The sequence below is a fragment of the Lolium rigidum genome, chromosome 2, assembly GCF_022539505.1.
Source record: "Lolium rigidum isolate FL_2022 chromosome 2, APGP_CSIRO_Lrig_0.1, whole genome shotgun sequence".
In the NCBI taxonomy this organism is placed as follows: Eukaryota; Viridiplantae; Streptophyta; class Magnoliopsida; order Poales; family Poaceae; genus Lolium; species Lolium rigidum.
Window position 1 is genome coordinate 273,468,302 of NC_061509.1, and position 12,619 is coordinate 273,480,920.

Below are 12,619 nucleotides of genomic sequence, written 5' to 3' on the forward strand. Positions count from 1 at the left end.
ATGGTTTCATTCCGTATGCAATTTCCCGTCGTGGTCCCGAGATCTCCCTCATTCTGGCAGGAAACAAGGCAAAACACAAGTCATGAAAAGCGCCTGGCTTGTGTGTTTTGTTGTACATTCTTGGCCTAAACTAGGGACGCGATGTACATAATTGTTTGGTTTACTTGCAACACTAATCATGAATGGAAGAAGAGCTAATGCCAGCTTAGAGCCTTAGACATGTTAATATTCGCATCTTACTTTCAGTTTTGAGTAACAGGATGTAATATGGACCTAGTTGCCTAGTTGGAGTAATTATTGCTGCAGTTTCGAGTAACAGGATGTAATATGGACCTAGTTGCCTAGTTGGAGTAATTATTGCTAAAAACAGATCTCCCTAGACAGCTATTCTCACAGGGTGGTCACTGAGCAGTAACATTTGTCTAAACTTTCGTAGACGATTTCCATCTTTATTAACAGTTTTACATACAATTTTCATCACCTCTACTCTCACCACTAAAATCTGCCTACATGAGCCATTGTTAGTGTTGGGCAGTCTGCAGCCCTCCAGCTGCAGATGGTCCGTCAGAGTGGTCAAGCTCGAAGAATGCCTGCAGTTAAGAGTACCGTTTATTCATCAACTTAGTAGACAAAGATACTCAACCGGCAGCTTTGTGAGTATCATTGGCAGAGTAGGAAGGTTGTTGAACATGTTGTCCACCATTTTAACTTACAATGCTTGGAAGATTTCTGAATTTAGGAATTTTAACAAACGACAGTGCTTTAAAGACGGAACTCCAGAGATGAGTATCTCTAGGTATGCTTGTAAAATCTCTAAAAAATAATCTGTAAAACCCCTAAAAAATTGTATGCCTGCAAGACCTCTAAACCAAGCAGCAATGAACTTCCCAAGCAATATGGACCGCAATTTCTCTAATATGAGGTTGGCAAAAAAAGCAAGATGCATTATATCTGCTAGTTGTCAATCTGCTTCAAAAAAAATTGAACACCCAACTTAGAAGCACTTCACAACATCAGCCAATAGAGGCATACGTTACAAGCTCTCACAAAACGTTGGTTTACACAGACTCAGCATTCTAAACAGTCTTCGGAAGATGTATATGATGCCTTATCAGCAAAAAGATCCACGAAGACAAGTGTGGCAAGTGTCATTTACAACTTCTGTTAGTTGATTCCACAAACAAGATGATGCAATTATCTAGCCCTATCTATTTCTCTAGCCCTATCTCACTTCTCGTACTGCCCAAAGTACCTGCCTGAGATGGACATGAGTATGTTCAGCATTACAACTTCATCATCCATATCTGTCTTGGCCGCGAGGATGGTTGCGCACTTGCGCAAAAGCGACCTCAGTGAGGCACATGTCTCTGCGTCCAAGGGTGGCTGAACAGCAACACATAGTGCAAACAGCCACAGGCAGTCATTCCTTGATAGTGTATCAAAGCTTTGGATCATATCAGTGTAGTTTCGCAGTGTTGTAGCCCTTGAAACTGCGTCCATGTTGCGAACCATCGTCAGCGTCGGGTCAATCTGCATCTCGGGGCTGCTACCAGGTTTTAAAGAGTTCTTCGGCGCTCCTGATACAGATGGTCCATCGGAGCTGTCAAGCTCTGAGAAAGTCTGCACAGAAGAGTATGCATGCGTCATTACAACAGACATGATTATCAACAGGCAAAAGGCAGCTAATGGCAAAAGAGATTATCACGAAAAGTTACTCTAATTGCACTGACTTCAAGCTAAAGTCTTCCAAAAGACGCTCAACACACTATTGTGCGTGCGAAAGGTAATGTACTAAGGTAGTTGACCATGCAGTTCTCCATTTTTTAAATTGCAAGGCATGGAAGCATTCTGAATTTAGAAATGTTAACAGGTGACAGTGCACAGTGCTTCTAACGTCAACACCAAGATGACTATCTCAACTTCAGGCTTATCAACTAATTATGCAAATGGCAATAGTTACACTACATGCTAAAACATCGCTGTGAAGGATTTTGCTACCTACAATCTAACACCCCTAAAACTCTACTGGTAGTGCTTAAAAAAAACTCTACTGCTAGTTAGCATAGTAGAAGGGTATCCATTGAGATCTGAAAAGTTTGGGGCATGTGCCATTAAGATTTGAGGGCTTAACAAAAAGAAATATTCCAAGTTGTTCATGCATCAAATTAGCTAAGTAAATACAATACTTCAAATAGCAGTGAAGAGACACACAGAGTGTTGCCTTCATGTCGATAAATACAAAAATGAACAAAGTTATTATGTGGTTAGGCATGCTGGTAGGTTTAAATGGCATAGCTTACCAGTCTTGTCTCTGAAAAATATGTAATAAACGAGTCCTCCCACTCCTTTGATGCACACAAATCAGGTGAACACTTCGGTATGTCAGGAATTTCCGGCATATAAGGTGTTTGCTCCTTTCTAGCTGCACCCAAATCTATCTTGGCCACCTTCACTCTAGGAATTTGGTTAGCTTCCCACCTGTAAAACATATTCAATAGGATAATCATTAAAGCAATAATAGTTTTGCATCAAAAATACAGGTGGCCAAATGTTTACCAACAGAAGAATAGCATTCAATTTGTGTGGTGCCAGCAATCCCAGACAGACAGATATTTTGCAAGTGGAAATCAGCGATAGCCCTCACATCTAATTTTCTCTATTTGGCAGAGGAAGCAGTTTTCTATTATGTGTAGGCCATATAGATACTCTGAGATATGCAGATACAACATTATGCGATAGAACTGGATCAGCAGAACAGAAGTATTGCAAGAACAAAAGCAAATATGATGAGATGGCATCTAAATAATATAACAACATATAGTTGAGATATTGGATACAGGTGAGTTATTTGAGAGTGAAATGATCCCAAAACTCATGGCCTGGGGAAAGGAGAAGTGAAATGGGAACCTGCTGATTTTTTTTTCCTATGTGCTATTATATTGCTGAAGCACCAAATGTAAGCTTTTACATATTGATCTGGTGACTAACATTACAAAGTTTGCACTTCAAGCGTCTCAGCTTTGAGTATTACTATAACAACTCACAGAATATGGATAGCCATAAAATAAATGCAAAACCACTGCATGCATAAACACTCCAAAGCAATAGTTTGGCTGCATAGGCAAAGTTGTCACTTTTTGTAAGACGCCCCTTTGTTATCAATGTTATTTATATGGTTCCTACATCTATGCAGTCAGTGAAACTAAAATACTACAGAGGTACTACGCATAATATATCCTTCTATTTTTTTAAACCTTGGTTTTTTCTGCTCAAGCTTCAGTAAGAAGAGTTGCTAAAAAGTCGATAGCAACGAAATAAAAGCCTTAGTGGCAAAATAGACTAAGAGGTGGGGAAAAACATATGCATTACAATTGTAGTGTTTACTAGTTTAGGCAATAGTGAATTTTGGTACAAGAGGTGCAGAAACCCAGCCAGGACTGCAAATGCTTTTGTATAAGTTAGATCACAAAGATTTTCACAGGAGTTCCGGGACAAGGATATGATGGTTCATGAGAGCTAGAGCTTCCACGAGTAAACTTTATCCAACAGAATTCCTATACAGATGATGATAATGATTTTGATTCTTGCAGCAGATATTTAAATAGTACAAAAAGAAAGCAAATCTATTCAGTGACCACCAAAATTACGAGACAAAACCATGAAAGCACATCAACGAGACGCCTGCATTTACCAGTAACCTATTCAACGGTGAAATAAGGCAATTATGTGCTTCAAATTATCAGCAACCAATCGGCATAAACATTCACCACGCAATGACAACATGAAATGGGCATACACACACAGTTTGAGGACCTTGTAGACCCAACCAATCAACCCAGAACGATGAGCAAAGCATACCTGACACGCCGGAGATACTCGAAACCATCAAGCGGCTCGCCGGACTCGAAGTCAGGCTCCCCATCAACCGCAAATGCAGGCTTCAGAATGCCATCATAATCATCATCACTGTCATCTTCATCGCACTCCACACCTTCATACCGATCGAACGGCTCCCCAATCGCCTGATGAGCCCCCGAATCCCCGTTCCTCCACGCTCCCATCTCTGTCGCCTCTACAACATCGCAAGCAAAACAAATGTACCAATCACTCACTGCACAACTAAACCTAGATAGAAAGCTGGAGGGCCGACCGGCCAGGAGGAGGAAGAGAGCCGTACCGGAGAACTGCGGCGCCGCGGCCGCCTTCCTCCCGCCCCCGGACGCCCTCCTCCCCCGCCTATTCACCGGCTCGTCGGAGGCGAGGAGCCCTTCGTAGTCCCCGGAGAAGCCCGCGGCGGCGAGGGTGGCCAGCGCCTCGCCCCACCGCAGCTCCTGCGCCTCCGGTGACGGCGCGCCCCTGAGCGCCTCGAGCTCGTCCCTCGTGTACCTCACCGTCCCGGCGGCCAGCACCTCCATGGCTGGCGGCGGCAACTGAGCACGAAGGGTTTGAGCTTTTTTTTTCTTCTCTCGCTCGCTCGGCTGGGCTCGTACTTGGAGAAACTGAACTGGCGTCGCCTGTGGGCCTTATGGGCCTTTAGTGGGCCTTGCCGACGAAGCCCAGTGATTCGAGCGGTGGGCTGTATAAAACGCGCGAGCGGTGACGCGGCGGGCACAGAGCCGCAGACAGAGCCAGTGACCAAACAAACGTTCGCACCAACTACCCGGAGCCTGACGGAGATCACCCGCCGCCGGCGAGACCCGCCAGGGGAGATGGCCGGAGACGAGGGGTGGAAGAGGAGCGGCATAGAGGTGAGCACCCTGCAGTTCGGCTACGACGGGCAGGCGCCGCTCTTCGCGCGCTTCAACCTCCGCGTCGCCCCCGGCTCGCGCTGCCTCCTCGTCGGCGCCAATGGATCCGGTAACGCCTAGCTAGAAGAACCACGATACTTGCCTAGTTGTTTCGTGTATGCGATGATCGTATGGTTCGGGCGGGTTCTTCTGGTGTGATATGTAGTACGACGCCGGTGCCTTGTGGGTTGGCTGTCAAATGGTTCAGGTACAGTTGCTTAGGGGCTTGATTTTGGACTCGGGTGATATGGTAGGTGCTTCTTATCTTTATTGGTTTATAATTTTGGCTAGCAAATATAAATACTTTGCAATTGTATGTTTGAATCGAAGTAATTTGCCGGTAAGGGGATGTCTCATGTGCTCTTCCGTTCAAATGGTCTCTGTTTTGAGGGGATGGTGCTGAAACTAAAAAAATGTTGGGATTCAGAGGGGGCGAGGCTGTTGTGTCGTACACTTGTTCTTGAGCTGGAGCTGATATATGACATGAACAGCGTGGTGTGCGCAACGTAGCTAATTATACTAGTAGGTGCGATTAAAAATCACCGAAATGCGGTGCACTGAAATGAAAGATTGGCTGGGCGATACTTTGTTGCATGTTATGAACTATTCAATCTGCATTGACGATGGTAATTTCGTCATATTGAATGTCTGTTCCATCAGGGTTTGGGCATCTCCTGCCTTTATCATATGGATTGAAGGAGCTAGAGCTGTGGGATCCACTGCCTTGTATTATACTTGTGGGTTTTTTTTCCAAGGAGTTTGTCAGCATTGATTTTAGGCACTGTGTACTGTTATGTCATGCGTGAGATTACCATTCTCTGGAGTTTGTCAAAATAACTATGTGGCACCAGTAGATCCTATGCAAAAGTCCAAATGTGGTGCTGCCGTAACACAAGAAGTACTTGTTCATTTTAGATTGATCCCTGTGAATGCGTGTACAGTGCATTGTTGCTGACATATGCTATGTTCTCATTTTGGACGAGCAATGCCTTGTACACCAATTTATGTGCCTGTTTATGTCGAACTGCAGGCAAGACCACTCTCTTGAAGATCCTTGCTGGGAAACATATGGTTGGAGGACGGGATGTTGTCCGTGTTCTTAATGGTTCTGCTTTTCATGACACACAGTTCGTGTGCAGTGGCGATCTTTCCTACCTGGGTGGTTCTTGGAGTCGAACGATTGGTTCAGTTGTAAGTGTCCGCTCTGTTTACTTGCTATAAGAACTAGAAATTTAGCTCTTTCTTGGTTTCTTCACAGTTAATGTTTGTGTAACGGAGCATTTATTCTTTGCAAATGGGCTTTCTCCATAAAATTCCATGGGAGCTATTTTTTAATCCACCAATGCCAGCTGAAAGACAATATTGGTGGGGTGTTAGTAGATTCTCTATTTACTTACTATAAGAACTTTGTCCATATTGGTGGAGTGTCTGAAGATTCTCTAGGTGCTTGACTCATTGTAGCTGAAGTGGTCTTTTTGCCAAACAAAAATGTTACTCCCCTCCACATCCTTTTATGGATGAACGGAGTAGATGATTTCTCTTTCCCTGTTTCATGAATAATTAATTGATTTATGACCAGTTTGTTGACAGTTCTTTTTATGCCATATTTGATTTGTCAGAGCAATGTCTTTGTTTCTTACATACAAGTAACTTTCTCAGGGTGATGTTCCACTACAAGGCGATTTCTCTGCTGAGCAGATGATTTTTGGAGGTATTCTACACATACTACTCAGTGTATCCAATTAGTGGTTTTCTACTGGATGAATAATGCGCGCAAATGCCTTTTTGTCCTTGAATTTATCTGATAGATTATTCAAGAATTTCTTGTAGTTCAATAAGTGTTGCTTAAATCAAATTATGTATTAATCAATGGTGCTTCCACATTTGTTGTTTATTTATCAAGTTCTGTGTAATCACTTCAGCTTAAATGCACTGAAGTCAGTGTTATTATCAGTATTATAGTTAAGTAGTTAATGCTATTGACAGTACATGTAAACGCACATTTCTTCTTTACCCTGAAACACGAACAGTTGATGGGGTTGATCCTGTTAGGCGAGAGAAGCTGATTGATCTACTAGACATTGATCTGCAATGGCGCATGCATAAAGTTTCAGACGGACAGCGCCGCAGGGTACAGATTTGCATGGGTCTTCTTCATCCATACAAGGTGACTTTATGTTAGTTTTCTTGTAGGTTATACTGGTTTACATTATTGACTACTACCCATACTATGCTGTTCTAAATACCAAGTTAGGCACGACTTGATCCGATAGTTCCTTCTTTGACTATTCTGAGCATTTCCCGATGTATTATTTTGCTTGGACAGAACAGTGGGTTCTTATACCATGCAATGGCCAAAGGGTTGTGTTGGCGTAATCTAGTGCAATTTAAAGCACAGCGACATGATTAGGTGGAATTAATCTGATTGATCAATGATCTGTTGACCCAAATAAACTACCTGTTGTATCTGTCATCTTCCCCTTAAAATTAATCCTGAAGCTGCCACTATCATGTCTTCGCTATCAGTAAGTGTTGATTGAGTTAGAACGAGTCTGCTGTTAGTGACTTCAGTCAATTGTGCAAAGTTCTTCTCTACTGACTTCGGAGGAGAAAATGGGGTTTTCATTAATGACTCAAGATGGACGTCCAGGTATTATCCTGGCAAATTCATCAGCTTTGTGATCGATGCCACGATAGCTCTGTCATGAGTCATTTTGCGGGTGGAAGAGGAAACGTCTATTATTTACCTAATTTGCAGTTTGACCAAGAAAGATGTATAGAGCCTAGTTTGTTTAGAGGGTCACCAACATCTGGTCTGTTCCTTCGAATAAGATGTTTGTAGTTTACTTTAAACTGGGTCGCACCTAAACACATTGTTCTGAAGGTTAAATTTGGGATAATGTAGTTTTAGTACCGAAGTTTGTTTCACTAAAACATTTGATACCAATGCAGGTACTCTTGCTTGATGAAATCACCGTCGATCTTGATGTCGTGACCAGGATGGATCTCCTTGACTTCTTCAAGGAAGAGTGTGAACAGGTAACAGTTTCAGCTCCCTCTAGCTTTCTTCTCAGATATGTTTTTTCCTGATTGCATAACGCGGAAGGTTCGTCGCAGAGAGAAGCTACGATCGTCTATGCCACCCACATATTCGACGGACTTGAGACATGGGCCACCGACATCGCGTACATCCAAGAAGGCGAACTCAGGAAATCTGCGAAATACTCTGACATCGAGGAGCTAAAGACTGCTAAGAACCTTCTGTCGGTCGTGGAGTCATGGCTCAAATCTGAGACCAAGCTCCCAAAGAAAGAACCTCCGCGCGTTGAGAGCCAGCCCAGGCGCTCCTCCCCATTCGACGCCTCCCCTTTCCGAGCGTCACGCCACATGGCCTACTACCGGTGATGATCGCCAGCACCTCTACTCCTATTCTGGTGTCCTACAGCTCTGAAATATGTCATTTCATTTATGGCCATGTCCCCTCTATATGCCAATGTATCTGTATATTAAACAAGGCAAGCTTAATTACGCCTATTCATCCCATCCTTTACTGTACAAACATTAATTCAGTCTCTGTCTTCCTGTGAGAAAGTCTCCATGTATATTGCCAAAATTTCCTCGTTTATCATGAGAAAGCAAAGTGGCAAAGTGTACCTGTCTCCTCTTCATGCCCATAACTCATGTAGCCACTTCCCTGTGTGTACATTGCCAAGTCTGCAGCCAGTTTGTTCAGCTGCTCCTACTCTCAATTTCTGCTCTGGTAATAAAGCTAATTATTCCATTGTGACTCTGAATAAATGTGCTACCAGTTTTGATACTTTTTGCTTGCTTGCTTGCTTGCTGTACGGCATGTGCAGTTGCAAGCGCCAGTTGCGGAGGAAGACGGGACGCGTTATGTGGTTGTGCTGGCTTCCGTTCCTCGGTCGCTTTCCACTTGCCACATTTGCATATCCTCTTATCTTTTTTACTAGTTCTTGCCTGTTCCAAATCAGTCTTATCATTAATCTAATCCCTCTAACTTTAATCTAGTAATAATATATCTAAACTGACCGTGACATGCTCCACATGGAAACGAGTCAATGTGCATATGCAGGGACAGTCTCTGTCGCTGTGATTATATGTTGCCAACATGCAATCCTGACTGACATTGACTTCACTAATCACGCGAGATCGCTGGTTTAATGGTGGGATTTACTAATCAAGTAATCAGTGAGCAGATTCGTTTAGGTTTGTTTTTTGAACGAACGGCTAGCAGATGATTTCAACTTGAACACCGTCCATAGTTAGAAAATCATTCTAGTAGTATATTATTCTTACGGTGCCTCTACATCCTCTAGTCTAAACATTTTTGTGGTCTTATTTGTTGCCTTCACAAAGCACAGGTGTAATTTTCCAACTTTATCTTTGTATACAGGCATTTGATGGTTTTAGGCTTTTTTGCTGTAATGATAACACTTCATATAGGTTGTTTCTCTAGTTGCCAGCACTTCTTTTGAGGATTGTTTGTGGTTGATTAGAAATAAATTTAGGGCTTTGATTCAAAGGAATTCCATGAACTTTAGAGGATCTTGATACTTACCGTCTTTGTTTTCTATATAATTCATTTGATTTCGGAGTTGAAATCCTTATGAATTTCCCTAAGGACTACATTGCAGTGTGTTTTGGAGGAACGTTTCACACCTGCTCGTTATTGCTCTCCGGTCACTCGTCCTCCTTGCCAATGGAGTTGCTTCCGGTCCACTCAGCAATATTGTCGTCTTTCGCTGACCCGGAGTTGGGCAGAGGTCGTGGGCCATTCGTTGCTGCCAAGGTCCCCTTCTAGTTGTTGCAAGGATTCTGAAGCCAGATTCGGACTCTGCTTTATAGTCCCAGTTTTCCTTGTTGCGGAGCTTTCTCGCCCCTTTTTATGAAGAGGCAAAAAAATCAAGCTTTTGTCGACACGTGTTGTTGGTTCTTTGGAGTGTGCGGACTTTTATACTTCATGTGAGTTGAATGAGAAGGAATCGTTTGTGGTTGTTGTTGATGATGCGGTCGCTGAGATGACGTTGAGGACTAGTGATGATACCATGGTTGGCAAGGCCCTAGAGGAGTTGTCTCTGGTTGGGGACGAAAGCATCTTCGGTTGTTTCTCCCCTCGTGTTAGGACTTTCCCGTCGAGTAGACCTATGTATCGGTTGCCTCTAAGTGCGAGTACATTGAAGGGATCCTGCCTCCGGTGATACAAGTCATGCTTCAAGCTTCAAGATCTGTGTGAGGAGCCTAATCCTCTTCCGTCGATGGTGCATCTGCATGTGGACTTGTTTGGGACCTCGATGGTGGCTTCCACACCACCAACAGTCCTAGCCACCGTGGCGACAAGTTTATTGAGATAGGTACATTGGCACCTAGATTCGATGCTCTCTTTGCTAGAGACCTTTGCGACTTACTCGTCAAGTTGGAGGCGGCTGGCCTTGGATCTTGTAATGACATTACATGCCTTTTCGGCAGAGAGGACTTCAAGTGGCAAAATCCATAAGGTGAACGAGCAGAAGAAAACACAAGAAGAGTGACACCACAAGGAAGGAGTCTGCAGCTGGTTGATGGATAGTTCTCATCTTCACGGGTTGTCGTTTCCGAGAACTTTGTTTATGTGTTTTAAGTGGCTTTTTATCAGTGGTGTGATGATCAAGGTGCCGAGAATTTATGTTTGTAGGAGTTGCATGCTTTCGGAGTAGTCGGCATGTCATTTTGTTGTAACAGTTTTCACTCGACTTTCCATTAATTAACTAGACATTCTCTTCTTCTTCATTAATAGTTTTGGGACAAATCTTTTGCCCCATTTCATAAAAAACTCAACTGTGTTGTTACACCTACTTTTTTTCTTCCATTATGCCAAAAGCTATATGGTGCAAGTTTCTGAAGTTTCCTGCTATTGTATGATTCAACATGACATGGATATTTAATCATGCATATTTTGTTTCTATGTTTTGATAGAAAGAGGGTTCCAAAGAGGACCGGGATGCCATGTGCGGGCTACTTCGAAAACCGAATAACGCTACTATCCTATGATGGTTCGCTTTGAAGATATGGTTGTTAATAAGGACCAACCAATGAAGAGCTTGGACTTTAGCATAAGCCCCATAATCTTATTTGTTCGAACTTGGGGAAGGAGCAGTAGAACGAGCCGAGAAAGCGTAGGGAGCCCAACTGTCTATTCTTAGCAAACGTTTAATGCCTTCCGAGGTGCTCGTTGGTAACACCGATGAACTCCACGAGTTATGTGTAGGGGGCGTAAAATGTCGCGAAGGAGTAGATCCATAGTGTCGTCGAGGAACTCTTTATGGAAATGTCCATTCTTCCAGGTGGCAACTTTGAAAAGCTCTAGAGCTTTTGTAGATAAGACGCAACCACTTGATGTGTAGGAGAAGTTCTCGTGTACCGATCCCAGAAGGATGCGATGTTTGCGGGGAGAACGACAAGATAGGTGTTCCCACCGATCTTGTCATCTGATGGGGGTACACCTCGCACTTTGTCGCATATGCCAACTCACATATGTGACATGTAGATGTTTCGTACTATTTCTACCAATTTATCTTTTTTTTTTTTCCGCTGAGTCGTACATCATGCGCGTATGCTTGAAAAGATTGGCATAGTAGATGGATCTCAAACAGGCTTCAAAAAATTCCATATCCGGGTGTGTTCTTTGGGAGTATGAATGACTATTGGTCCATTGCTCAGTTGACTTGAAGCCAACGTCGGTAGCCACCCGATCAAGAAACTCCCACCGTCAGAATGAAACAGCTCCCACGAACGGCAAAATAGCTCCCCATCAAAAAAGGGAAAAATCCTTGTCAACAAAAAGGAAAAAATGGACGGCAAAATAGCTTAGCTGTAGCAAGTTCCTTGCACGCTCGAATCCCCTGCTAATCTGCGCGTACGTGCGTACTTGTTGCCGCACGCCCTTGTTTGCTTAATTACTTGCCCCAGTTTAAACGTGTACTCCAACGTTCTTCCGCATCGGAATGCAATTCCTCCTCGATAGAGTAACATAACTTGGCACCACGTTTACCTCCGTCAACCATTGATCACGAGGAAAACATGCATGGGAGAGACCGCCTCTCGTCTTCCGCCGGGAGACTCTTACGTACACGAGGTTTGGTCACCCAGATTAAGCAACGTGATAAACGAGGTTAATTACCTCGCTCGCTAGCTTTGGACGGTAACGTCACGTCAACGGGCCGGCTCCGGGTCGCCCGCGCCGTCCGTTCCCGATGCCGCCGGACGGCCCACATGCGCCGGTACAAATCGACGGCAGAGCAGAACGTGTCGGGCGCTACCTAACCTGGGGGCCCCGCCACAACACACCGTTCTATCCGGTAAAGCCTGCCGGAACAAAATAAAAGATACTACTGCACCACAGCGGCAGCGCCGGCCCTACCTACCCCATCCTCTTTTTTTCTTAATGCATTTTATTAGTAGCGACATCAAATCGAATGGCTGCTTAATTATTGGCCACGTCATTTCGGCAGCAGCTCGCGTCCGGGGGTGCAGGGAACGGGAAGCAGCAGTATCCGTGGCTTAAAAATACGAATACGATTTTGTGGATAGCCTTTCGCCGGCAGAGAACAGAAAGAGAGGGGGAAAGCTCCACCGGGGTGGAATTCATTCAGCTGGTGTGCAAACAACTTGTGCGGCAGTTTAATGCTAGTACAGTACCATACTTCTACAAGATCCCCCTCTTTGCCAAAATTCATGTACTCCGTACATATAGATAACTAGCCATAATGCATTTGGATCGAGCCAAATGCTCGATGAGCAAACCAAACAAACAAACAAAAAAAGACGGGGTAGGT

General features: G+C 43.9%; 1 protein-coding gene and 1 pseudogene across 1 annotated transcript; one reads left to right on the forward strand and one right to left on the reverse strand.

Annotated features, from left to right (window-relative positions):
* Window positions 1-1,044: 1,044 nt before the first annotated feature.
* Window positions 1,045-4,456, reverse strand: LOC124690950 (annotated as a pseudogene).
* Window positions 4,457-4,678: 222 nt separating this feature from the next.
* LOC124693454 (ABC transporter I family member 19-like) lies at window positions 4,679-8,455 on the forward strand. The gene is made up of 6 exons (XM_047226931.1): window positions 4,679-4,857; window positions 5,818-5,978; window positions 6,447-6,498; window positions 6,818-6,954; window positions 7,740-7,826; window positions 7,905-8,455. Exons 1-6 carry the CDS (start codon window positions 4,710-4,712, stop codon window positions 8,190-8,192), a joined length of 873 nt encoding a protein of 290 aa, XP_047082887.1. The 5' UTR covers window positions 4,679-4,709; the 3' UTR covers window positions 8,193-8,455.
* The last annotated feature ends 4,164 nt before the right edge of the window (window positions 8,456-12,619 follow it).